Consider the following 27907-nt stretch of genomic DNA (forward strand, 5'->3'; position numbering starts at 1 on the left):
CCAGTCTGTATCTTTCCTCCTTTCTTATGGTGTCTCACATGCTCCCAACCTTCCTCTCTCTACCATATACATAGCTACCTTTGTTCAGTGTACTTACATTGCTGTGCTACCATCTCCCAAAATTGTGTTCCAAACCACGCACTCCCGTCTTCTCCTGTCATTCTGTAGTGTTCCCTTTAGTATTTCCTGTAGGACGGGTGTCTTGTTCACAAAGTCTCTCATTGTCTGTTTGTCAGAAAATATTTTGAGCTCTCCCTCATATTTGAAGGACAGCTTTGCTGGATATAGGATTCTTGGTTGGCGGTTTTTCTCTTTCAGTATCTTAAATATATCACACCACTTCCTTCTTGCTTCCATGGTTTCTGCTGAGAGATCTGCACATAGTCTTATTAAGCTGCCTTTGTATGTGATGGATTGCTTTTCTCTTGCTGCTTTCAGGATTCTCTCTTTGTCTTTGACATTTGATAGTCTGATTATTAAGTGTCTTGGCATAGGCCTATTCAGATCTATTCTGTTTGGAGTACTCTGCGCTTCTTGGATCTGTAATTTTATGTCTTTCGTAAGAGATGGGAAATTTTCATTGATTATTTCCTCTATTATTGCCTCTGCCATTTTTCCCTTCTCTTCTTCTTCTGGGACACCAATGATACGTAGATTCTTGTACTTTGTTTCATCTTTAAGTTCCCGGAGACGTTGCTCATATTTTTCATTCTTTTCTACATCTGCTCCTTTGCATGTAGGCTTTCAGGTGTTTTGTTCTCTAGTTCTTGAGTGTTTTCTTCTGCCTCTTGAGATATGCTATTGTATGTTTCCATTGTGTCTTTCATCTCTTGTGTTGTGCCTTTCATTTCCATATATTCTACTGGTTGTTTTTTTTGAACTTTCAATTTCTGCCTTATATATGCCCAGTGTTTTCTTTACAGCCTCTATCTCTTTTGTGAAATATTCTCTAAACTTTTTGAATTGATTTAACATTAGTTGTTTAAATTCCTGTATCTCAGTTGAAGTGTACATTTGTTCCTTTGACTGGGTCATAGCTTTGTTTTTCTTAGTGTAGGTTGTAGTTTGTTGTCTAGGCATCTGACCTCCTAGGCCACCCCAATCAGGTTCTCCCAGATGAGAACAGGCTCAGGTCCCAGAAGGAGGTAATATTTCAGTATCTGGTTTCCCTGATGGCTTTTCTTAGAGGAGTGAGACACCTGTACTTTTCTGCCTGGCAAATCCACCTGTCAGCCTGTCACTGCCTGTGTAAGAGGGTGTGGCCTGTGGCTCTCCTCCCCTGGGCTTTGGGGTCTGGTTCCGGAAAGACTGAAAGATGGGCAGTAGAGCTGGGCCCCTCCCTTTCCTCTTCGGAAGCTATGCCCCCTCCAGAGATGTCATCTGCATATCAGTAAGTTCTCTGTTCTGTGACTCTGCTGATCAAAGTGTTTTGATTTTAAAATGGCTGAGGCTGTCTTTACTGCAAAGCGCTGTGGGCTGTAAACAGCTGAGGTTTTCTCCAGAGAGAGAGAAAGGGACAGAAAAGCTCCCAGGTTCACCCTTTAGCCAGAGATAGCACCCGATCTTCTGGGCTCCCTGTCCTGAGACAGATATGTCTCTCGACTCTCCCAAGGTCAGTGGTCACCAAAAGCCTCTGTCTTCTTGTTGAGGATTCGCTGTCTGTATTGAGCATTTAACAGTAAAACCTCACTTGGAGCTGGGCTGAGAGAGTGTACTGCGTGGCTTCCGTGAGGGAGGGGCTCTCGCCTCTCGGCTCTCAGCGTGGGTCTGCAGTTTTACTTACAGATTTTATGCTGTGATCTCTAGCATTCCTCCCAATTCAGGTTGGTGGATGATGAGTGGACAGTCAAGTTTGTCTCCCTGCTGTTATTCCAGGTTATTTACTAGTTTTTTGGTCATTTATGAATTGTTCCAGGGGGGGACTAACAGTCTTCCACTCCTCTCTGTGCTGCCATCTTAGCTCCCCCTCCCTGCAAATACATTTTATTCTCTGCCCTCATTACTCCGGGATGTATCGGGATTTCACGCTAACCTGTACAAACCATCCAGATCTCACTACCTATTCAATGTTCCAGGTAATTATGATGTTTGAATAAACTGACCATGCAAGTTAAATTATATAGTGTGCTGTGGAAAATATAGATTTTCCACCAAATAAATATCTCTTCCTTTGATCTCAAACAGAAGGTGAAGTTTTAGAACACAGTTTCACCTTTACCTTTTAGTCCGGTTTAATTAAAATCTGATCTCTTTTTCAATGTCTTTAACATTTGCTGTATGAGGTAATGCTGACATTCATGGCTACCAAACTCTGGCTCTGAGTCTCAGATGTCACACAGATACCTGAAGTTCCAGGGACTGAACAGGTTATACACAATCAGCTCAGCATCTCAGAATTTAGAAATAACTGTTAGAACTCGTGAATAGATGTGACTTCTGTGAGAGCTTACAATCTAGGAACCTTTACAGTAAGTCTTCCCCTGATAACCTATGTTCTCAGATTCAGTTCTCGGTTTGCACAATATAATTAGTCCATATTAGTGAGGCGTTGTAATATTTGTTTTTTTGTTTCTCACTTATTTCACTCACCATACTGTCCTGAAGGTCGTTCACTTAGTTGCATACCTCACAACTACATTCCTTCTTGCTGCCACTCAGTATTCCATTGTGTGTATACACCACGCTTCACCGTTCCATTTATCAGTCGAAGTACCCTTAGGCCACCTCCATCCACTGAAAATAGTGAATACTCCTGCCATAAACACTGGTGTTTAACTGTCCATTCATGTCCCTCCTCCCAGTTCTTCCAAGTATATACCCAATAACAGGGTTGCAGGACCATATGGCAACCCCATACTTAGCTTACTGTGGAACCACCACACTGCCCTCCAGATGGGCTGCACCATTCTAATTCCCCACCAACACTGAATAGGTACATCCCTCTCTCCACCTTTTCTCCAGCACTTGTATCCCTTTGTTTATTTTTAAACATTTGTTTTCACACACTTTACAATCCATCCTAATAAACAGTCAGTGATTCCCAGACTAATCACATAGTTATGCATTCAGCATCACAATCTATGTAAGGACATTTCCATTCATTCGGCAAAGAGGAAAATGAGAAAAAAAATGAGGAAAAAAATAAAAGAAGAAAAAATAAAATAAAATATAATGAAAAGTTCAGACAACAATGTCACCACCAAGAGTCCCTTAACACTCCCTCTTGTAGACATTTAGCTTTGGTATATTGCCTTTGTTACAATTAATGGAAGCATCTTACAATGTTACTGTTAACTATAGGCTCTAGTTTGCATTGATTGTATTTTTTTCCCCTATAACATCCAATTTCCAACACCTTGAAATATTGACATTCATTTGTTCTCCCTCATGTAAAAACATTCTTATTTGTACATTTAATCACCATCATTGACCACTCAAGTTTTGCTAAGTTCTGCAATTCCAGTCTTTATGTTCTATCTTTCCTTCTGGTGTCATACATGCCCCTAGCTTTCCTCTTTCAACTGTACTCACACTCATCTTTGTTCGGAGTACTTACAATCTTGTGCTGCCATCACACAGTATTGTGCTTTCCATTTCTGGATCTATACAGTCAATCCTGTTGAACATTCTGTACTCCTTCACCATAAAATGCCAATCTATACCCTCTTTCTATCTCCTGATAACCTGTATTCTCAACCTTCACTCTCAGAGTTCACTTATTTATTTCAGTTCATATTATTGAGACCATACAGTATTTGTCCATTTGTTTCTTGCTAATTACACTAAACATAATGTCTACTATCTCCCATTTTCTCTTTTGGATTTTATATGTCATATCTTCTTTTATTTTTTTCTTGCTCTCTTTTTACCCTTACTGATAGCCTTCATTTCTGTGCTCTTCTCCAAACCTCTCTCCTGTCTTTTCCTATAGGCCTGTAGTGGTCTGTTTAGTATTTCTTATAGAGTTGTTATCTTGTTCACGAACTCTCCATGTCTGGTTGTCTGAAAATATTTTAAACTTGCTTCATTTTTGAAGGAAAGTTTTGTCTGATACAGAATTCTTTGTTGGCAGTGTTTCTCTTCCAGTGTCTTAAATATACCACTGCTGTCTCGCCACCATGGTTTGTGCTGAGAAATCTGCACATAGTTTTATTGAGCTTCCCTTGTATGTGATGGATTGCTTTTCTCTTCCTGCTTTCAGAATTCTCTCTTTGTCTTAGACATTTGGTCATCTTATAATTAGGTGCCTTGGAGTACTCGGTCTGTTCAGATCTGTTCTGTTTGGGGTTTGCTGTGCTTCTTGGATCTGTAATTTTATGTCTTTCATAAGAGATGGGAATTTTTCAGTGATTATTTCCTTTATTATTTTTATTTATTTATTTTTTTGCCCCCTTTTCCTTCTTTTCTCCTTCTGGGACCGCCATGACATATGTACATGCACTTCATTCTGTCATTCAGTTCCCTGAGATCCTGCTCATGTTTTTCCATTCTATTCCCTATCTTTTCTTTTGTGTGTAGGATTTCAGATGGCCTGTCCTCTAGTTCCTGATTCCTTTTATCTGCCTCTTCAGATCTATTTTATTGTGCCTTTATTCCCATAAGTTCTGCAGTTAGTTTTTCAAACTTTTTAGTTCTTCCTTATTTTTACCCAATGTCTTCTTTATGCCCTTCATCTTTTTTGCCATGTCTTCCCTCAACTCATTGATTTGGTTTTTGAATTGATTTAGCATATTTGTTTGAACATCTTTATTTAGTTGTTTCAACTTCTATATCTCATTTGAAGTGTAGGTTTTTTCCTTTGTTGGGGCCATATCTTTTTTTTTGCTGGTGTGATGCATACTTTTTTGTTTTCTAGATACCTGGTTTCCTTGATTACCCCAATCAGAATTTCCCAGACCAGATGGGCTGAGGTCTCTGGAGGAGGGTGTAATCGTATGTTTCCCTGAGGGTGAGACCCAGCATATTGTCAGACTTTCCTGTGAGGCCTCTAGACTGGGTGCTTTTCCTATCCTGCCCAGCAGGTGGTCTTCTCAGTCTGCAGCTCCCCACTGGCATAAAGACGTGCAATGTATTTAATTCTCAGCCGTTTCTGTCTCTGTCTGGGACCAAGGGTGAGTCAGAAGCCAAGCTTAAGCTGTTGCTGTTTTTTTCCCCCTAGACCCTTGGGTCTGAATTCTCTGAGGGCGGGCAACCACTTGAGCCACGCCCTTTAGGGAATTATTTCCCTCCTTCACTTGGCTTCTTCCCTTATCTCTCACTATCTTATCTCCACCCTCTTTGGGTTAGTGCTGACAGTTGAAAATGCCAGAGGCTTTCTCTAATGAGCTATTTAGAATGAGATTAGGAAAAAAGTAAAAAGAAAGAAAGCCCCTTTTCACAGCGAGTCCCCAGTCCCCCACTTTTGCCAGTCAAGAGCTGGAGTTGGTACCCGATTCTTTGTTTCCCTTTTCTTGCGGCACAGCCCTTATACAGTATTGTATGCTCAGCTAACTCCAAATGCCTCTTTTAATTTATTATTTTTTTCCCCATCAGCCTTGCTGCCTCTCTTCCGGGGGAGACATCATGTTTCCTTTCCTGTTTGCTGTTTTATCTGTCCTCATAGCTTGTATTCAGTAGTCCAAATTTGTTCATTAAAACTGCAGTTAGAGCTTGGTTGAGCTACATTCCCTTGCTCCTAGTAGAGTCTTCTTTTTCCCACAGGGCAGTGTTCCAACTCAGCCTGCCGTGCAGTGGGGGAGGGGCACCAGCCATGCAGGCGCTTTACTTACAGTTCTATGCTGAGGTCTTGGCCGTTCCCCCCATTCCTGACTGGCGTAGATGTGTGTCTGGTCACTTATGTCTTCCAAACAGTTGTTCCAGGCTATTTACTAGTTGTTCTGGCTATTTACGGGTTGCTCTATAGGACTAACTAAATTCCACACCTCTCTACACCACTGTCTTGCCTGTTGATAGCATTTTGTGCTCTTTATATTTGAAGACTGTTAGATCTTTTGATCACATTGTATTTCCTGGTATATTAAATATATTATTCCAATTTTTTTTGTGCCTTAAAGTATTTCTGCCATAAAGTCTGATAAAAATCTAATTTTATTTTCTTTAATTCATGTGATCTTTTTGCATAGATGGCCAGTGTGTAACTTTTCTTTTTCTAAGAATACTCTGTACTTTCACTAGAATATCTTTTGATATTGGTCATTCTGGATTGATATTCTTAGGTTGATGGTATGTTCTTTCAATATGTAGTTTTAAATCCTTTGTATTTGGAAGTTTTTTTTTTTTATGAATTACAGCTTTTAATATTTTTTTCTGTCCCTTGCTTTGGTTTTCTTCCTCATAAACTTCTGTAATCATATGTTTTATGCCAGTCACTTTGTCTGTAATCAATATTGGTTACTGTTTCTGAAATCCTTTTTATCTTTTTCTTCATTTCTTTTTGATCCTTAAATATAAGTGTCTTTTTACCTTGTTTTTTCAAGGCATTATCTTTTGTGTTCATTTACTATTCTGTCCTTTCTAGTTTCATTCCCAAAATGTTTTTATGTTATCTCTGTTTCTTGACTGATTTCATGTCTCAGTATTTCTAAATCTGATTTATGTTATTGTTTCATGTTTCCTATTATTTTCTTTATGTTGTTACCTCCTTTTGAAATACCCTAATACAGTTTTCTTTAGTTTTTTAATATCTTTTGGCATGCTTTCATTTCCCATAAGGATATTATTCTGTTCTCTAATCTCTCATTTTAATGGTAAATATGTATGTTATTTGACCTTGATGCTTTTAGTTTTCCTGAAATTTAAAAGAGGGCTGGGTTCAGATAGCTTTTCTCACTTCACGAAACTCCTGTCTCTGTTCAGCCATGTCATGTTCCACAGTATGGCTGTTTGTTGCTGAGATTTCCTGGCTCTGTTTTCCTTTCCTTTCTCCTTCTTTAATCTAGACTTTTCCTTTCCTTCATCATTCTTTGTTCCAAGCAAAAGTTGGGCTCACATTGATGAACTTACCTTCTTTCCGGAATTGGACCACTCAAGCCTTGGTTACCTTTGCATCTCTTCAGTAAACTCAATTAATTGTTGTGCTTTTTCTGGTTTTGTTTTTCTTGTTGTTATCAGCAGGAACATTGGTTTGGTACAGGCTACTTCTTCAGAAACAGTCATCCTCATGCCTCATAATAATGCCAGATATTGTATGTAAAAAATTATAGATAATTTGAGACTTTGGGTGATTTTATCTTTTCCACAGTAGATTTGCTGTTGCTTCTGTGAGAGTCAGCGAGGCTAGGAAAATTTCTCCTTAATCCATTAAAGATTTGAAGGACTCTAAGCTGAGCTTCATTCTTTTTGAGGATGGGTTTTTTCCTGATTCATCCTTACTCTTTGGTTGTAGCTTTTTGGGGTCTCATCCTAAACCTTGGTTGGCTTTTATTATTTTTTTAACCTCTTTTTATGTTTTAGGCATTGAATAGTGGAAAGGAATATAGAGTGAACTTGCATATACCATCTCCCTTTTATGGGTTTTTTAACTCTTGTGTCTCCTCCAGCTTGATGATTCTGTTGAATTTTCTGCTCAGCTCCCCTTTTCTTTTTTGCAAATACAGAATCCTACAGGGCCTCTTTTCTTGGCTTCTCTTTTCTCCAGGATTTTGATTGCACAAATTATAACATATTGGTATTCTCTAGTACTTTCAAAAAGTTATCTTAATATCTTGCCCAGCATTTCTAGTTGTTCTCAGGGATAGAGTTAGTCTCAAATAACCTAGTTTTTCATTGGTAGATACAAAAGTTTGTTCTGATCACTCTTGAATGAAAATAATTCTCAGAGTCAGCTTTGCAATTGCAATTCGCAATTTTACCTGCAAAATTCTCAACACAAAATTAATTTAAATGAAAACAATTCACAAAAATAGCACAGGAAATTTAAAAAATCTGAGTGCTGAAATTGTACCTAAAGATAACATTTTATACATTTGATAAATTTAAAAATAAGCATTAATAGAATTTTATAATTAAAACCCCCCACAAATTTCTTTGATTTTTTTTTTTTTTGGTTTGTTTATATACTTTTTTTTAACATTAAATTCAGTTTTATTGAGATATATTCACACACCATACAGTCATCCATGGTGTACAATCAACTGTTCATAGTACCATCATATAGTAATGCATTCATCATTTTCCTTAACCAGAAAGAATAAGAATAAAAACTAAAAGTAAAAAAGAACACCCCAATCATCCCTCCCATCCCGTCCTATTTTTCATTTAGTTTTTGTCTCCACTTTTCTACTCATCCATCTGTACACTGGATAAAGGGAGTGCAATCCTCAAGGTTTTTACAATCACAGTGTCGCCCACTGTAAGCTACGTTGTTATATAATCATCTTCAGGAGTCAAGGCTACTGGGTTGGAGTTTGATAGTTTCAGGTATTTACTTCTAGCTATTCCAATATATTAAAACCTAAATAGGGTTATCTATATAGTGTGTAAGGAGGTCCACCAGAGTGACCTTTCGACTCCATTTGAAATCTCTCAGCCACTGAAACTTTATTTCGTTTCATTTTGCATCCTCCTTTTGGTCAAGAAGATGTTCTCAGTCCCACGCTGATGGGTCCAGATTCATTTACGGGAGTCATGGTCTTGCATTGCCAGGGAGATGTACACCCCTGGGAGTCAGGTCTCATGTAGGGGGAAAGGCAATGAGTTCACCTGCTGAAGTGGCTTAGCTAGAGAGAGAGAGAGAGGGCCACATCTGAGCAACAAAGAGGCACTCAGGGGGAGACTCATAGGCAACAATTATAAGCAGGTTAGTCTCTCCTTTGCAGTAAAGAGCTTCATAAGATAGAGGGCTTGGCATACCAAGCTGTTGGTCCTCAGTGTTTGTGAGAACATCAGCAACAATCCAGGTGAGGACGTCCAACACTTCCGCATTTTCCCCCATCTCCTCAGGGGGGCCCTGCATATATATTTTTATTCTCTGCCCAAATTACTTTGGGGTGTGTTGCTATTTCACTCTAACCTATACAAACCTACCATATCTCACTTCCTATTCAAAGTTCCATGTAATTATGGTGTCTGAACAAACTGACTGTAGAAGTTATATTGTTTAGAAAATACAGATCCTGTACCAAATAAACATCTCTTCCCTTGGTCTCATGTGGAAGTTGAATTTGAAAGATATTTTTAATAATGGATCAAAAATTAGTTTGACATTGGGGACTGATAGCTTGATGTCCTGAGCCCTCTGTCTTGGGGCTGGCCCCTGTGAAGCTGGTTGTTGCAAGGAGAGGCTAAACCTGCTTATAATTGTGCTAAGAGTCTCCCCCTGAGAGCCTCTTTGTTGCTCAGATGTGGCCCTCTCTCTCTAGCTAAGCCATCTCTGCGGGTGATCTCAATGTCCTCCCCCCTACGTGGGGTCTGACTCCCAGGGGGTGCAAATCTCCCTGGCAACACAGGATATGACTCCTGGGGATGAATCTGGACCCAGTATTGTGGGGTTGGGAACATCTTCTTGACCAAAAGGGGGAAGCGAAATGAAACGAAATAAAGTTTTAGTGGCTGAGAGATTTCAAATGGGGTCAAGAGGTCCCTCTGGTGGACATTCTTACGCACTATATAGATAACCCTCTTCAAGTTTTAATATATTGCAATAGCTAGAAGTAAATACCTGAAACTACCAAGCTCCAACCCAGTAGCTTTGACTCTTGAAAATGATTGTAAAACAATGTACCTTACAAGGGGTGACAGTATGATTGCCAAAACCTTGTGAATCACACTCCCTATATCCAGTGTATGAATGGATGAGTAGAAAAATGGAGACAAAACCTAAATGAAAAATAAGGTGGGATGAGGGGGGTGATTTGGGTGTTCTTTTTCATTTTTATTTTTTATTCTGATTCTGATTCTTTCTGGTGTAAGGAAAATGTTCAAAAATAGATTGGGGTGATGTACAACTATATGATGGTACTGTGAATAGTTGATTGTGCATCATGGATGATTGTGTGGTATGTGAATATATCTCAATAAAACTGAATTAAAAAAAAAAAAAATAGAGGGAGAACCTAAGATGGCGGCTAGGAGAGAAGGGCAAAAAAATACCTCCATGAAAAATACTAGATAAAAGCCAGAAAATGACCCAGAACACAAGTTCCAGCGATGCACCAGCTGGACAAGGTCTGCTAAATCCACCGGAACCGTGCACTTGGTGAAACTGGGAGTCTGCATTCTGAAATGAGTGAGTAAGCCTGCTGGAGAACCAGCAGCCATGCTGCGGTGTGGGGAAACCATGGGTTGGTGTTTGGAGGCAGACTAGTTCTTTTTTAAAAAACCCAAAGGGGCTGCAGATACGGCAGCGAGAACCATACAGTAAAGCATGGCAGGAACGGGCTGTGCTGAACACCTCAATATCTGGCATGGAAGATAGCCTTTCGCATACCCGCTGCTAATTGTCTTGGAGTGAGAAAGGCAGAGGGGAGCCAAAAGGGGAAAATAACCATGCCCCTTGTAGCCATCTTCCCAACAGGCTAGGAATGCTCCTGCCTGGTGCCAGAGCCACAGCTCAGAGCTGCGCCAAAAAACCCAGTGCGACAGGAAGTGTTTCCAGCAACACTTGCACATGCCACAGTATTGGGCATGGACAATAGACTTTTGCACACCCACAGCTAATTATCCCAGAGCTGGGAAGGCGGAGCTGTGCAAAAGGGGGGAAATTAACATGCCCCATTCAGCCATCTTTTCAGCAGGCTGGGAACACCCCTACAAGGCCTGGCAGCCCAGAACTTCCCTTGAGGGATGGGTTCCACTTGTGACTTAGCACAGCCTTCCCTCAACAGAATCCCTAGAAGGGCATGGCTTAGAAGAGGGACCCACTGGGAAATCTCAGGGACCATACGCCAATACCAAGGACTTCTGGGTCAGCGGCAGAGACAATCAGTGGCGAGACTGAAATGAAGGTTTAGACTCTTGCAATGCCCTTAAATCTCCAGGAACACCTGGGAGGTTTGATTATTAAAGCTGCCCTCCCTCCCTAACTGCTCAGACACATGCCCAACATTCAGGGTGGACAATACCAACAACACACCCAAACTTTGTGCACCAGTTGGACCCCACAAGAATCAGACCCCCACACACCACAAAGACAAAGTTGGGGAGAACTGACTTGAGGGGAATAGGTGATTCGTGGACACCATCCGCTGGTTAGTTACAGAAAGTGTACTTCACCAAGCTGTAGATCTGCAAAATAGAGATTAGTCTTTGAATAATCCTACATATCCTAAAAAAAACCCTATCAAGTAAAGCAGATGCCAAGAGGCCAAAAACAACAGAAAATTTTAAAGCATGTGAAAAAACCAGATGATATGGATAACCCAAACACAAACACCCGAATCAAAAGATCAGAGGAGAGACAGTAGTTGGAGCAATTAATCAAAGAACTAAAGACAAAACAACAAGAGCATAGCACAGGATATAAAGGACATAAAGAAGAGCATGGCACAAGATATAAAGGACATGAAGAAGACCCTAGAAGAGCGTAAAGAAGAAATTGCAAGAGTAAATAAAAAAAAAAGATGATCTAATGGAAAGAAAAGAAACTTGACCAAATTAAAAAGATTCTGCATACTCATAGTACAAGACTAGAAGAAGCTGAACAACGAATCAGCGACCTTGAGGGCCACAGAACGGAAAATGAAAGAACAAAAGAAAGAATGGGGAAACAATCAAAATAATCAAAATAGACTTCAGGGATATGATAGATAAAATAAAATGTGCAAATATAAGACTCATTGGTGTCCCAGAAGGGGAAGAGAAGGGTAAAGGTCTAGAAAGAGTATCCAAAGAAATTGTTGGGGAAAACTTCCCAAACCTTCTACACAATATAAATACACCTTCACAGTAATAACATTGAATGTAAATGGTTTAAACTCCCCAATTAAAAGATACAGATTGGCAGAATGGATCAAAAAATATGAACCATCAATATGTTGCATGCAAGAGACTCATCTTAGACACAGGGACACAAAGAAATTAGAAGTGAAAGGATGGAAAAAATATTTCATGCAAGCTACAGCCAAAAGAAAGCAGGAGTAGCAATATTAATCTCAGATAAAATAGACTTTAAATGCAAGGATGTTATGAGAGACAAAGAAGGCCACTACCTACTAATAAAAGGGGCAATTCAGCAAGAAGAAATAACAAACTTAAATGTTTATGCACCCAATCTTGGTGCCACACAATACATGAGACAAACATGGGCAAAACTAAAGGAAGCAACTGATGTTTCCACAATAATTGTGGGAGACTTCAACACGTCACTCTCTCCTATAGACAGTTCAACCAGACAGAAGACCAATAACGAAACTGAAAACCTAAACAATCTGATAAATGAGTTGAATTTAACAGGCATATATAGAACATTACATCCCAGATCACCAGGATACACATTCTCCTCTAGTGATCATGGAACTTTCTCCAGAGTAGACCATATGCTGGGACATAAAACAAGCCTCAATAAATTTAAAAAAATTGAAATTATTCAGAGCACCTTCTCTGACCACAATGGAATACAATTAGAAGTGAATAACCATCAGAGACTTAGAAAATTCACAAACACCTGGAGGTTAAATGACACGCTCCTAAAATAAATGGTTTATAATGTAGAATGTAGGGGAACTAGCAATAGAGAGCAATTAATGAAGGGGTAACTATAACCCAATAAGAACAGATAAGCTATCATGGCTAAATTTAACTTTCTGGGAATGCCCGGGAATGACTATGGTTTGTTAATTTCTGATGGGTGTGGTAGGAACAAGTTCACAGAAATGTTGCTATATTAGGTTATTTTCTTGGGGTAGAATAGGAACATGTTGGACTCCCTTGTGGTTTGTTTGAAATGTTTTTTTTTTGTATGTTTGTTTTAATTTTTTTTTAATATAGTTGATTTAAAAAAAAGTTAATTAAAAAAAAAAAAAAACAATGAAAAAAATACGCAGAGCCTCCTTGAGGAGCTGGTACAGAATGCAGGGATGTTGGGCTTCCCCACCTTGATGGTTGCTGATGTGCTCACAGACATAGGGGACTGGTGGTTTGATGGGTTGAGCCCTCTACCACAGGACTTGCCCTTGGGAAGACTGTTGCTGCAAAGGAGAGGCTAGGCCTCCCTATATTTGTGCCTAAGAGCTTCCTCCCGAATGCTTCTTTGTTGCTCAGATGTGGCCCTCTCTCTCTAGTTAAGCCAACATGGCAGGTGAAATCACTGCCCTCCCCGCTACGTAGGATCTGACACCTGGGGAGTGAATCCCCTGGCAACGTGGAATATGACCCCTGGGGAGGAATCTAGACCTGGCATCGTGGGATAGAGAACATCTTCTTGACCAAAAGGGAGATGTGAAAGGAAATGAAATAAGCTTCAGTGGCAGAGACATTCCAAAAGTAGCCAAGAGGTCACTCTGGTGGGCACTCTTGTGCACAATAATAGACAACCCTTTTTAGATTCTAATGAATTGGAATAGCTAGTAGTAAATGCTTGAAGCTATCAAACTACAACCCAGAACCCATGAATCTTAAAGATGATTGTATAAAAATGTAGCTTATAACTGGTGACAGTGTGATTGGGAAAGCCATATGGACCATAGTCCCCTTTGTATCATTTATGGATGGATGAGTAGAAAAATGGGGGAAGAAAAAAAAAAAGGGCACCCAGTGTTTTTTTATTTTGTTCTTTTTCACTTTAATTTTTATTCTTATTGTTTTTGTGTGTGTGGTAATGAAAATGTCAAAAATTAATTTTGGTGATGAATGCACAACTATATAATGGTACTATAAACAGTTGAATGTATGCTTTGTTTTGTATGACTGCATGGTATGTGAATATATCTCCATAAATATGGAAAAAAAATAGGGGTGATGAATATGAATGCATACCTATATGATGGTACTATGAACAGTTGATTATACACCATGAATGACTGTATGGTTTGAATATATCTCTATAAAACTGAATTTAATTAAAAAAATTTAGTTTGAGAGAATGAAATTCATTATAGCCTGCTTTTTAATGAATATCAGTAAACATTTGTTGAATATGTGTGCAGAACTGATTTTAAATATTGAAAGACTTCAGGATTGGTGTGAATACATTACATTTTCCAAGTTTATTTTCAATTAAATTTAGTAATAATCCAAAATAAAGTAAAGTACATTAAAATAATCAGGTAGATTAAAGTAATCTGCCTAATTCATTTAGAAAATATTTTGTCTTACACAAATGAAGATTTTAACTAACTTGCATTTGATAAAATTAACCCATATTTCCTAATGAGAAAATTCAGGAGAAGTTGAGTCAGCTAGCTTTCTTTACATGGTTAAACACGTCATTAATCACAGGATTGACAGCAAGCAATAACATGTTAAAAGCAGTTCGCTAAAATATTTTTATTTTTAGAGAGTGATTTAGTTTTAAAAATGTTTTAACTAAGGTTCTAAAATACTGTAATTTCTTTTTAAATTGATGGAGTTTAGTCCTTTCTTTATTTTACGTATGAAAATTAGAGACGTGATAAATGTGTCCTTTTTTGGTGGCTAATGACTTAGATTAGTTCCAAAAATGAGGAAGATTCTTAAAAGCAAACGAAATTCCCTTATGTGAAATATGTTTTTGGTAAACCAGAATGCTAAAAGTAATTCTACTTCTGTATGTGTGTGTGTACGTAGATATCTGTCTGTATCTATAATTACATGTACATTGATGTATGATAATGTTAAGAACTACAGAAAGCCTTCAGATTTTCTTGTTGTCATTTTATAATTATTTGAATTTCAGATAATTGATTTCTGAGAAAATGTGTTGGATAATGAGTCACATTACAGATCTATAATTCTTTTCCTCAGAAGAAGAGCACAGTGTATGCTCTGGTGAGCCCAGGGTTTGACTCCCAAGAGGAAGTATATAAGAGCGTAAATCTTCATATTTGGTCCTATTTTTCTTGTGCATTGTGTCTATAATGCAGTTGGATATTTCTTGCCTCAAACTGAGCTTTTTGCATTAAATTTATCTTAACATTCTGTCTGCATGATCTCAGTTTATTTACTCTTCTTGTCTAATCTCTGAAGAATTTGTCTTCTGTATATCATGGCTACTAAAATTTAGTTCTAACATAAGAAATGAGTTAAATATTGCATTAGTTCAGAAGACTTCTTTCCATCATTACTTTCACTTCACAATATATTAAGCATTTCTGAACATTTTACTTAAAACAGATTTCATCCGCTTTGTGCCATAAATAGATGAAGCTACTGAATGTTCTTTCCAGTACTGCTTTTCTGAAGCAGTTAAACAATTAGTTGATTTAGAAATCAAGAATATTTCCATTCGATCATTTTCTGCAAGATTTGTTCCTAAATTGGAAAAGTTAAATATTCATTTATCCGATTAGCGCAAGCATAAAACAAAGGACAACTTTCAGAGACTTGATTGTGAATTGTTTTTATTTTTTGCTTAAAGTTTAAAAAGGAACAATGTTTTAATTTCTAACAAAATTAACAGTTTACATACTTTTTTAGATGAAAGCTTTCACAATTTGCAAGTAAAAGAACATTTTCCCGATTATGAGATAATGAAAACTTAATTCTGTATACTTATATAAAAGTGCACATATTAGGATATGTTCATTGTGCTACCAATTATTTTAAACAGATTTGTAGGCATTTCTGACAATCTCCTGTTGATATTCAGAACAGGACCTTTTAGGACCAAGTTGCAATTCTTTCTAATATAGCTGTTTCTGGGTATATGCTTCAATAAATATTACTAATAATTGTCTTTCTTCAAAAATTTAAATGCATATTATCTGCATAGAATTATATGCAACTGCATATTTGCCAAAGAATCAGACATTTTTTATTTAGTGGTATAAGGCACTAGCTAAAACGAAAATTATATTTCAAGTCAAAAAGATTAATCACTTGGTTGATAGCTAATATATTCCAGCCTCTGGGAAGGAACCAACATATTTCCCTTGAGCTGCACTAGTTATAAAGCATCTGTGGATCTCTTAATATTGCCAGTTTTCACTTTTCATAATAGAATGATTTGAAAATAGGACACTGCTTAAAATTTTTTTGTCTCTGATTTTTAAAATAAAACATACTCACTGCAAGAAATTAGGATAACCTAGAAATAATTATGAAAAAGAAAACAGAAGATAATTGCTACTTTCTGCTTGTGCCAGTTTGAATGTATTGTGTCCCCCAAACGCCATCATCTTTGATGTAGTCTTGTGGGGCAGACATTTTGGTGCTGATTAGATTTGCTTGGAATGTGCCCCACCCAGCTGTGGGTGATGACTCTGATGAGATATTCCCATGGAGGCATGGCCCCACCCATTCAGAGTGAGCTGACTCAAAGAGAAGGAACTCAGTGCAGCTGTGAGTGACATTTTGAAGAGCAGCAAGCTTGCTAGAGAGGAACATCCTGGGAGAAAGCCATTTTGAAACTAGAACTTTGGAGCAGACACCAGCCACATGCCTTCCCACGGACACCATTGGCCATCCTCCAGTGAAGGTACCCAATTACTGATGGTTACCTTGGACACTTTATGGCCTTAAGACTGTAACTGTATAGCCAAATAAACCCCCTTTTTATAAAAGCCAATCCATCTCTGGTGTTTTGCATTCTGCAGCATTAGCAAACTAGAATACTGCTGTACATTCTTCTGTTTTTCTCTATAAATACACACAACACACAAACTTATATTTTAAGCAAAATTGATTTATTATATATTACTTAGATTTTTTTTTAACTCTGAAAAATATATTGTGATCTCCCATAGTTAATCATTTGTTCAATTTTATATAACTGTAAGTCAAACAGATGTGTGTGTCCTAAGCCTACATGTTGATTGCTGTTTAATGGGCAAACCTAAAACCAACAAATAAATGTATAATTCCAAGATACAAGTTTCTTCATTAAGATTAAAAACTAGGTGCTATGAGGGAAAATGATGATAGGGTGTTCAGAGAAGGCATTTGAGTAGCTAGAGGCTTAAAGGGTGCAGACAGGTCAGCCATGCAGGTGTGGGGTTAAGAGCATTCTAGGAAGAGGAAACAGCAAGGGCAAAGGGCATAAGATAGGAATGGGTTTGGTGTGTATTGGGATCTGAAGGAAGGCTAGGTGGTGGGGAAGGGAGAAAGAGAGGATGGGCCCGTGATGTTAGAGATGTAGACAGCAGCCAGCTCCTGTAAACCAGGGAAAAGAGATTTTTGTTCTAAGTGCCATCTGAAACCATTAAGGAATTTTAGGCTGGTGAAATGACATGATCATGTTTACACCTTTCAAAAGATTACTCCAGATGCTATATGGAGGATGAATTGGAGAGGGGGAACAAGAGTAGAAGCAGAGACATTAATTAGGAGATTCTTGGAGTAGTCTATGAAAGAGATGAAAGCTTTAATTAGACCGATGACAGGAGATAGGATGTAAGTGGAAATCTGTGAGATGTGTTCTGGAGTTGGGATTGGCAGTTTACGAGGTAGTACTGAATAGGAGTTGGTGGGTGTGCTGGTTTGGAACCTTTATGTACCCCAGAAAACATCATGTTCTTTTAATCCATTCCTGTGGGTGCTGACCTATTGTGGGTGGGACCTTTTGATTAGGTTGTTTCCATGGAGATGTGACCCAGACCGTTCAGGGTGGGTCTGAATCCCTTTGCTGGAGTCCTTTATGAGACGATAAAAGACAGGTGAAACTCAGGGAGCTCAGAGAAGCTAAGAGAGAAACACCCAGAGACGTTTTGGAGGAGAGCTTAGGGAGAACAGAAGCCAGGAGAGAAGGATCTGTAGAAGTTGCCATGTGCCCTCCATGTGACAGAGGAACCCTGGATGCCATTATATGGATGGTATGTCAGCAGCAGCCTCTTGTTGATGCCTTAATTTGGATCTTGTTGAAGCCTTAATTTGGACATTTTTATGGCCTAAGAACTATAAATTGTAACTTAATAAATCTCCATTGTTAAAGCCAGTTCATTTCTGGTATATTGCATTACAGCAGCTTTAGCAATCCTAAACAGTGAGTTAAAAAGGAGTTGAGAAGGATGAGTCCCATTTCTGGCCTGAGTAATTGAGTGGATGGTGGCATCATTTACTGAAAAATAGCAGATTAATAAGGATCGGAATTGAGGTGGTGGTTGTGGTATAAAAGAAATTGTTGAAGTTTGTACAATAATTTTGAGGGGCCAACTGTTTATGTCAAGAAGCCCATTGTATGCATGAGGCTGTACTCATATATGAGCTCTGAGCTTCTAATATACATTTGGAAGTTATCATTGTGTAGATGGTGTTTAAAGCCAAAAGAACAGATGAAATAATCTAATAGAAGAGTGACGACATAGAGATGAAGGTAGCCTAGACTTGTGTCCTGACACTGAGAGTTTGAATGCTTAAGAATCTGAGAACAGGAGTAAAACAGGGGAGTGTGGTGTCCAAAAAAGAAAAAAAAAAAAAGCTAAAATGCTAGTAAAGAGTGCTTCAGAAAGGATGGAGTCAACAGCTATGTCAAATGCTGCTGAGAGGTCTAGTCAGATGAGGGCTAAAAGGTGACCACTGGATTTGGGTTGCTGATGCTATCATCAAAAGCAATTTCAGGGCCATGTACTGGAAGACATTTTGTAATGGATGTAGTCATGATTTATGGATGATTAGCTAATGACTACATATTAATCCTCACTAGACATAGCAGAGTATACTCAGCCATCTGTGTTGCTGACAAGCAAGTTGTCCTAGTTTGCTAATGCTGCAGAATACAAAACACCAGAGATGGATAGGCTTTTATAAAATGGGGGTTTATTTCACTACACAGTTGCAGTCTTAAGGCCACAAAGCGTCCAAGGTAACACATCAGCAATCGGGCACCTTCACCGGAGGATGGCCAATGGCGTCCGGAAAACCTCTGTTAGCTAGGAAGGCAGCTGGCATCTGCTCCAAAGCTCCGGTCTCAAAACGGCTTTCTCCCAGGACGTTCCTCTCTAGCAAGCTTGCTCCTCTTCAAAATGTCACTCCCAGCTGCACTCGGTTTCCTCCCCCTGAGTCAGCTCATTTATAAAGCTCCACAGATCAAGGCCCACCCCGAATGGGCGGGGCCATGCCCCCATGGGAACATCTCATCAGAATTATCTCCCACAGCTGGGTGGGGCACATTCCAAGCAAATCTAACCAGCACCCAAGCGTCTGCGCCACACAAGACCACAAAGATAATGGCATTTGGGGGACACAATACATTCAAACCGGCACACAAGTATTCCCTAAGAAACAGGCATGTGGGTGTATTAAAGGACCCTGGGCTCTAGGAAATTACTGGCTTCAATTGCTGGCTTAACCTGGGAATTTCATTCTACCTTCTGAATTTCCCTCTGGGTGTGGATTTGGGTTAAAATCCACAGGGGGATTTGAATGATGTGAAATTTGAGTACCAGCTATGTTTCTGTTTGAGAGTGTTGCCTATTTGCCAGTGTGGTGCCCTGCTCTGGAAGTGTCCTGGCTCTCTGGTTCAGACATGTGCTCTTTGACTTCTGCTCTACTCTTTTGGGGTGCATGGGCACTGCTTGCCAATGGTTATTTGGGAACATACTCTTATTCTCATTCCCTTATAAAATTAGAAACCATGGAGAAGCTCATTGTTGAATCTTTCCCAGGACCTAACATGCTGTATGCTGAAAGAGAGGACAGTATTAGAAAGAATGCAGCTTTTTTTTTAGCCAAAGTGATTTAGGTTGGGATTCTCTGCCTCAATATTCTCATCTGTAAAATAGAACTAATACTGCCTACCTTGCAAGGTTATGATAAGGATTTAAAGGAACGTATTTAAAGAAAAGTGCTTGACACAAAGTAATAAATGGTGGCTGTTATTTTGTTCAAAGTAAATGTTCGATATTTTTGAAATGTTGAATTAGTGACCTGGGTTATGATGTGTCTGTACAATATTTTTCCATGATATGAAACACTGTCCAGTAGCAGAAGCCACTGCAAACTGATTCTTTTTTTGGAGATTAGTTGGCAGTAGCGATAGTAAATCCTTTATCACCAATATTTTTTCCTTATTTTTGTTATCAAATTTAGGAAAGCTCATGACCTTCACTTTTTAATGGATTAGCACAGTTCACTTATTCCTATTTAAAAGATAATATTTCCATGAACTTTAGTAAAAGTTACTTCTCTGATAAGACAGCATGCTTGATTGCATAATGCTATTCGGAACCTTAAGTTAAAATTCCTTCATTAGAATTCCGTAGCAGTTGGAGGGGCAGAATGTGAGTCAAGGACAAAAAAGAGATGAAAAGTTTTTATTTGTGCTTATCGTCCCTTCACGTTGAAAGTAGGGAGGGCTAGAAGTGGAGACTTGTTTCCTGGTTTCCACCACCCGAAAATGGAGAAACTTGTTTTTCTAAGCTAAAGTACAAAACACTAGGTTAGAAACATGCAAAAATCATAAGTCTCATGTTGGCTGTCTAGATTCCATAAGAGTTATAACAAAACAACTCTTTGTTCTGACAAACAAATTTTGTAATAGATTATGAGAAAGCTCTCCCAAGCAACATAGCTTATAAATTGGGAGAGAAGGTTATGAATAATTTGACCCCTCCAGTTGTAAGAATGTGTATTGCCTGGCTAGTTATAAACTAGGTAATCAAAAATGATTTATGATAAATTTAAATTTCAGGTAGAAGTAGCTTCTTTTGATTAGAAGGGGATTTGGCTTTCAAATGGGGAGAAGAAGGGAGGAAGTATTATGGCTTGTTATTTGAATTTTGAGGGGAAGCTGCTTTTCTGGTAAAGCGGAATGAATTCATAGCTCATTTATCGAATAACATAAGTGAATTAGAAGGGTGATTTGATCTTTAAAATTTTTTCTAAAGGGCTGTATTTTATCAAACTGGATATTTATTACTTATATGTTAAGGAAACTGTATTTATACTAAGTACATAACTATGCAAAGCTTGATTTTACTCCCTCTCTCTCAACAGTTTGGAAGAACGGAAGTAATTGACAATACATTAAATCCTGATTTTGTAAGAAAATTTATTCTGGATTACTTTTTTGAAGAAAGAGAGAATCTTCGTTTTGACCTGTAAGTTCTATTAAATCTTGCTTTTTTTAAAAGTTGAATTTTAAAGGTAATTTTAGTATTGTAAGTCTATTATTGCACTGAGTCCTACGTTATATTAGCAGGAAACCGTATTAATTCTATTCAGAGTGTGGCTTGAGTACAGCCTAGCACTGCTTTGTGGTTTGTAGGTTCTTTGCATACGTGCTTGTTGAATAAATCAGTGAACTGTCTAACCATGTAGAAATGCTGGGCAGTATATATGGACATTCTGTCAAATGGTCGTATGCCTCAGTGGGTTTCTTCCTAGTTCCTCGTGTACTCCATAGTGGCCTCATCCTCCCATGGATCGTCTCTCAGGTCTTTAAATTTCTTTCAGCTTAGTATGATACGTAATCTCTGCCTATCTATGGCTTCCTTTTATTCCTTGATGGCCCCATATTTCCAAGATGTGATCTAATCCAATCTTTGCAGGATGCTAGAGCCAGCCCATTTAATATTTGAGCAACTTGAGGCTGAATCAGGCATATTAAAGTATTCTCCCTGTTTACAGAGAACCCTGGAGTCAGTTTGATTATCATTATTATTATTATAAATAATAATATAGATTATTATTAATTCTATAGTTTTTATTCTACTGAGGTAAATTGTGATTGTTGAAGTATCTGGATTATGTTAAAAGGAAATCTATTGGGAAAAGTTTACCATATGTTACAGTATTTGCTTAATATATCAAACTGGTTCATAAATGTGATTCATGAACATCACAAATATTAAACAAGATAAATATTGTTTTAAATAGCTGAAAACAGTGACCATTCTGTCACAATTTATAAATTCTGTCACAATTTATAAATTCTTTGTTGATAACAAAAACTATCAAAGTCTAATTTAAGAAAGTCATAATTTGCTTCCTAATGTTAAAAAATGTTCTCTACTGTTAATAGTCTAATCTCTCATTTTCCTCTAAATTTATGCCAGTGAAATAACTGGCAGTGCTTCTGTTTTAAAAAAGGAGAATCTTGTATCAGCCTCTTTCCTTCAAGAGTTGTAGGAGTACTAAGTATTTATCATGATAATCAAACAATATTTATTGTGTCCCCATTTCTATTTATTAGAAACCCCCTTCTAAGTAATAAAAATGAGGCTCATGAGAAGAAATGCAGAATTTAATGATTTCTGGACTGTGTTTATCATGGAGACTGCATACAGTGTTGTTAAAAAAAAAAACATATAAATCAAAATCATGTAGAGTGTGGTTTAATTCTCTCATTGTTCAGGGCCTTTGTAGCATTTGTTTTTAAGAATGTTCCTTCTCTCACACCAGCATGGTACCTCCTTAATTTTTTCCCTCTAGTTTCAGACTTGAATTTATCCTGAAGCCAGCTACTATTTCATGATTGACTGTTTTCTCTCTTTTTATATCCCTTTCTTTCTCTCTCCTTTTCTCATTCATCTGTATTGTTTTCTCTTATTTAAGCATAATACGTATTTATTGTAGACTTTAAATGAAGTAGGCATTTAAAAAGTGAAATTTCCCTGTTCTCCCAATCCAAAACAATCAACCACTGTAAATCAATTCAGTGAATATACCTGCAGATCTTTTTCTTTAAAGAGACACATATAGACATTATTTTTGCATATGGGAATCTCAGTAAATATATTTTCCTATGACATGTTTTTTTCACATATCAGTCCATGCCACGATAAATATACACCTATCTCATTCATTTTAATGATTGCATAATTTCCATTGTTTGAAAGAACTGTAATTTATTTAACCAAACATTTACTGATGGATATTTTGGCAGGCTCCATTTTTACTATTACATGTAATCTGCAGTGTGCATCCTTGTATGAAAATCTTTTATAATATTTTTGTGTTTTTAGAGGATAAATTATTCAGAGTCAAATTTTGGATGAGGTATAATGGACAAGATTACCCACTGACTGCCTGGTTCCCTCTTTGAGACCAACATAGAGATCCTATAACCTTTCTTACTTCTTTGAACTCATAGTCTGAGTTTTAGAACTGTCTCTCGTTTGCTGTCCTTGCTGTCTGCTGACAGCCTCTGTCACCACCATGAGACCTCCTGCCGGGTGACTCGACTTAACCTCTTTCCCACACTGTTGCCTCACTTTGGCTCTCCTTGGAATGGTTTTGTCCATGTTCTACTCATCATTCATCACCTGATACTCCTAATTGTGGTTGTTCTAGAATTGTACAAGTAGAATGAAAGGAAAGAAAACTATGCTCTCAAAAGAATACTAACGAAATGTTTACATAATAATGAGCAGAAATAAAAAGAGCTGGACTAGTCGTTTTGGAGAAAAGAGGAAGCTAAAGAAAAATTTAATTATGTCTACAAGGCTTCTTATGCAGAGGGTTGTGATTCCTTGCTCATCTCTCCTGAAGATAAGGTGGTGGAAGCTAATGGATTTTAAATAGCATTAGCAGCAGTGGAGTGTCCAGTTCAAGAAATGTAGTTCTACTGAACTCAGTGCTAGTCAGGCCTCATTGCAGTGAAGAGCATTTCAAGAATTACTTTGATAAACTAGTTAATCCAGATGAGAATATCTGGATTCTGAATGTTAGGTAGGTGCCTAATATTCATATCATGTGCTTGTCAAGCTAACTTGGAATGCTTAGCATGGGAAGTTAGATGTGGCCTTGATAGAAATTAAGGTACTTCTCTTATGTTTGATGATAGAGTTACATGTTTTGTTAGTATATATTTTCTGAGCAAAGATAAAAAGAGGCAATTGTGTAGTAGTAATATTATTACTATATTTACAATTTGTAAGAAAGTCATTCAACATTTATAATCATATTTAATCCACCCAAGAAATTTTTGAGGTTTTTATCCCATTTTACACATGAGAAAACTGGGCTGACAAAGTTTAGCCAATATATTCAGGGATCTGTGCTGTCCAATATTGAGACAGATTTTGTCTAAAATGGTTTATAATTAAATGGTTCAAAAATTAAATTGCTAAAATTTTATGAAAATTAAGAATAATGAATGCCCAACTGAGTTACTTCTGTTTTTGCCTTTGTTGTCTAATAGTGATGAAAGTATATGTTGAAGTATTCTACTGCACAGTGAATATAATTATTTGATGGATTATATTAAATCTATCTAAATAAGCACCAGGCATTTGTGTTTCACTAGGATGGGGGCATTTTGTATTATTGAATATTTATCTGAGAGCTACAAAAAGATATATAAGGTAAGAGTAATTAGTGTAGATAAATTTATGTATTTCAACTTCTTCAACTTGCTCTTTCCTCAGATTTGGAGTATTTGTCACAGAAGTTGTGTAGTATTTGAAATGTGAAAGCATATTACAAAATAAGTATCATTTTACTGTTTGAATTTATTTGGTTGAATTCAGAAATTTGATTCAAATAACATTATTTGAATTTTGATCTCTGAAAAATTCAAAGAATTGGGGCCAGAAAGTGTTACATGGGAAAGATTATCAAGAAAAGCAGCAAGGACATTCTCTTAGTTCATGTAGTATCTTTGATATCACTTTAATTAATTCCTTTTGATTTCCCATTCATTGGATTATCTCACATAACACTTTTAACCTGAGAGAGCAGCCTTTTTTTTTTTATGTTATAATTTTCTAGCGTATCTATCTAAATAAGTAAGCAGTTTAACAGTTCCCTTGTTATGTGGCTCTATTAAACCTAATTGTGATTGGTTTTTAAAATTTATCTTAGCAATGTGTTTTTACCAGTAATGATGATATATGTTCATTGTAGAATATTTGGAAAATAAAAAAAAATTATGAAGTAGGAAATAAAAAAAAAACTCTTTAATCCCAAGCCCCATCACCCAGAGAACTACTGTAAACTGCTCCAAAATATTTTCAGTAACATGTGACATGGTATTACATATATGTTACTCTAAAATTTATTGAATAAATTCTGTTATTTTAGATTATTTTAAAAATTTACTGCTATAAATAGCACTTTGATCAATCAGCTATGTATTTATGTGTATGTGTGTGTCTAAAAATAATGATTTTCTTAGGCTAAATACATATTTTGCCATTTTACCCTATAGAGAGGTACGGTTTCAATTTAGGCACCCATTAACAGTATATGAGAAGGGCCTATTTTCCTGCTGCCTTACCAATTCAAGGCATTGTCATTTAAAACAAAAACAAAACCTTTAACAAATTGATGAAAAATAACTTCTTTTGGCTTTGGTTTCTTTTATTGTTTTTTTCAATTAGTAATGTTGTCAAACATTTTTACATCTTTATACCCATTTATATTTTTCCTTTTATCAGTTGCTTGATTATATCATTCCCTGTGTAGGTAACATTTACATACCATTTACTTTGTCCCTGATATTGCACTAAATGTTGTATGATATTTATTATATCTCATAAAATTTACAGACTCATTTAATCATCACACTAAACTGTGAGGTAGGTTAGCCTTATTACGCCCATGTTGCAGATGAGAAAAGTGAAACAGATCCAAAGTCTGTACTTGCTGTCGCTTAGTTGTACTGTACAAAGTTTTCCATAAACAGTAGTTAACATTTGTGAAGCCCATACTCTGAAATGCTAGTTTCCTTACTTACCCTGCTCCCTGTGGGATAGAAAAGTTTTGAATAAGAATTTGGAGTTTTTTTTTTTTAATTTTATATTGAAATAAATTCAAAGTTACAGGAACAGTTGCAAAAACAATACAAACCCCATACACTGCAAACCCTGACCCCCCTCCCCTGATACCCCGATCCACAACTTTAACATGCTGTCACACCGCCATTTCTTTCTTTCCCTCCCTCCCTCCTTATCTATCATCCATCATCTATTGCTCTGTCTTCTGAACATATGAGAGCCAGCTGCACACATCCTTGAACAAACACTATAATTCACATGTACAATTCCCATGAACAAGAACATTCTTTTATGCAATCCCATTAAGCGCAGCTAAGAAGTTCAAGAAATTCAACATTGATACAAAGCTTACATTCTATATTTCTGCCTTTTTTTTGTTTTTTTCTTATGTCCCAACTGTGTCCCTTTGAGCCTCCTGTCCTCCATCCTCAGATCCCACCCAGGATCATCCTTGGCCTTCAATTGTCATCTATTTAGACTGTCTTTTTTTTCCAATTGTGGAAACATACATACAGCGTAAATCTTCCCATTCCACCCCCTTCCTAGCATTACATTAGTGGGATTAATCACATGTAGAATGTTACAATGCTGTCACCTTCCCACCATCCATTACTTGAAGGGAAATTTCTCAGGTTGCTCAAACAGCAACCCTACACTCATTTCTTAACTCCCCATTGCCCCTTCCCCCACTTCTCATAACCCGTACTCTACTTTTCATCTCTATGGTGATATTCTCTGATAATTTCTTTCTGTTTACTGTGGGGCTTAAATTTAACCTCTTAAATACATAACAATCTTGGTTTTCTTTCATACCAACTTAACTTCAGTAGGACCCATAAACTGTGTTCCTATACTCTTCCATTCCCCTGCCTTTATATAGTTCTGGTCAAAAATTACATATTTTACATTGAGTCCAAAACCACTGATTTGTCATTAGAGTTTATGTATTTTATATCCTGTAGGAAGTAAATAATGGAGTTACAAATCAGAAATTATTGACTTCTATTTGTATTCCATTGTGGTCAGAGAACGTGCTTTGAATATATTCAGTTTTTTTTTTTTTTTTTTTTTTTTAATTTATTGAGGCTTGTTTTATGTCCCAGCATATGGTCTATTCTGGAGAAAGATCCGTGATCACTAGAGAAAAATGTGTGTCCTTGTGATTTGGGATGTAAGGTTCTATATATGTCTGTTAAAATTCTCTATATCTCTCTCTCCTTTCTTTGTTTCTCTGTCAGTGGGGCTCCCTTTAGTATCTGAAGTAGGGCAGGTCTTTTATTGGCAAAATCTCTCAGCATTTGTTTGTCTGTGAAAAATTTAAGCTCTCTCTCAAATTTGAAGGAGAATTTTGCTGGATAAAGTATTCTTGGTTGGAAATTTTTCTCTCTCAGAATTTTAAATACGTCATGCCACTGCCTTCTTGCCTCGATGGTGGCCACTGAGTGGTCACTACTTAGTCTTATGTTGTTTCCTTTGTATGTGGTGAATTGCTTTTCTCTTGCTGCTTTCAGAACTTGCTCCTTCTCTTCAGTATTTGAGAGTCTGATCAGAATATGTCTCAGAGTGGGTTTATTTGGAGTTATTCTATTTGGAGTTCGCTGGGCATTTATGCTTTGTGCATTTATATTGTGTAGAAGGTTGGGGAAGTTTTCCCCAACAATTTCTTTGAATACTCTTTCTAGACCTTTACCCTTCTCTTCCCCTTCTGGGACACCAATGAGTCTTAAATTTGGACTTTTTTTAATCTGCCATAGCCCTAAGATCCATTTCAATTTTTTCAATTTTTTTTTTCCATTCTTTCTTTCATTTTCTGTTCTGTGGTCCTTGAGAAGGCTGAGTTTTTGTTCAACTTCCTCTAATCTTGTATTATGAGTATCCAGAGTCTTTTTGATTTGGCCAACAGTTTCTTTTATTTCCTTAAGATCTTCTATTTTTTTATTTACTCTTGCAATTTCTTCTTTATGCTCTTCTAGGGTCTTCTTTATGTCCTTTATATCCTGTGCCATGTTCTTCTTCATGTCCTTTATATCCTGTGCCATGCTCTCATTCTTTGACTGTAGTCCTTTGATTAATTGCGCCAAGTACTGTATCTCTTCTGATTGTTTGATTTGGGTGTTTGGGACTGGGTTCTCCATGTTGTCTGGTTTTAGCAAATGCTTTAAGATTTTCTGTTGTTTTTG

The 27907-nt window shown here is 37.3% G+C and overlaps 1 protein-coding gene across 1 annotated transcript in view; it reads left to right on the plus strand.

The window, feature by feature from the left end:
- CPNE8 (copine 8) overlaps positions 1 to 27907 on the plus strand; it is a 252147-nt gene that overhangs the window by 50444 nt on the left and 173796 nt on the right. The window contains exon 4 of the mRNA XM_037845646.1: positions 21004 to 21107. Coding sequence (XP_037701574.1) covers positions 21004 to 21107 — 104 coding nt within the window. The remainder of the gene's footprint in view (positions 1 to 21003; positions 21108 to 27907) is intronic.

Source organism: Choloepus didactylus, chromosome 8, assembly GCF_015220235.1.
Source record: "Choloepus didactylus isolate mChoDid1 chromosome 8, mChoDid1.pri, whole genome shotgun sequence".
Lineage (NCBI taxonomy): Eukaryota > Metazoa > Chordata > Mammalia > Pilosa > Megalonychidae > Choloepus > Choloepus didactylus.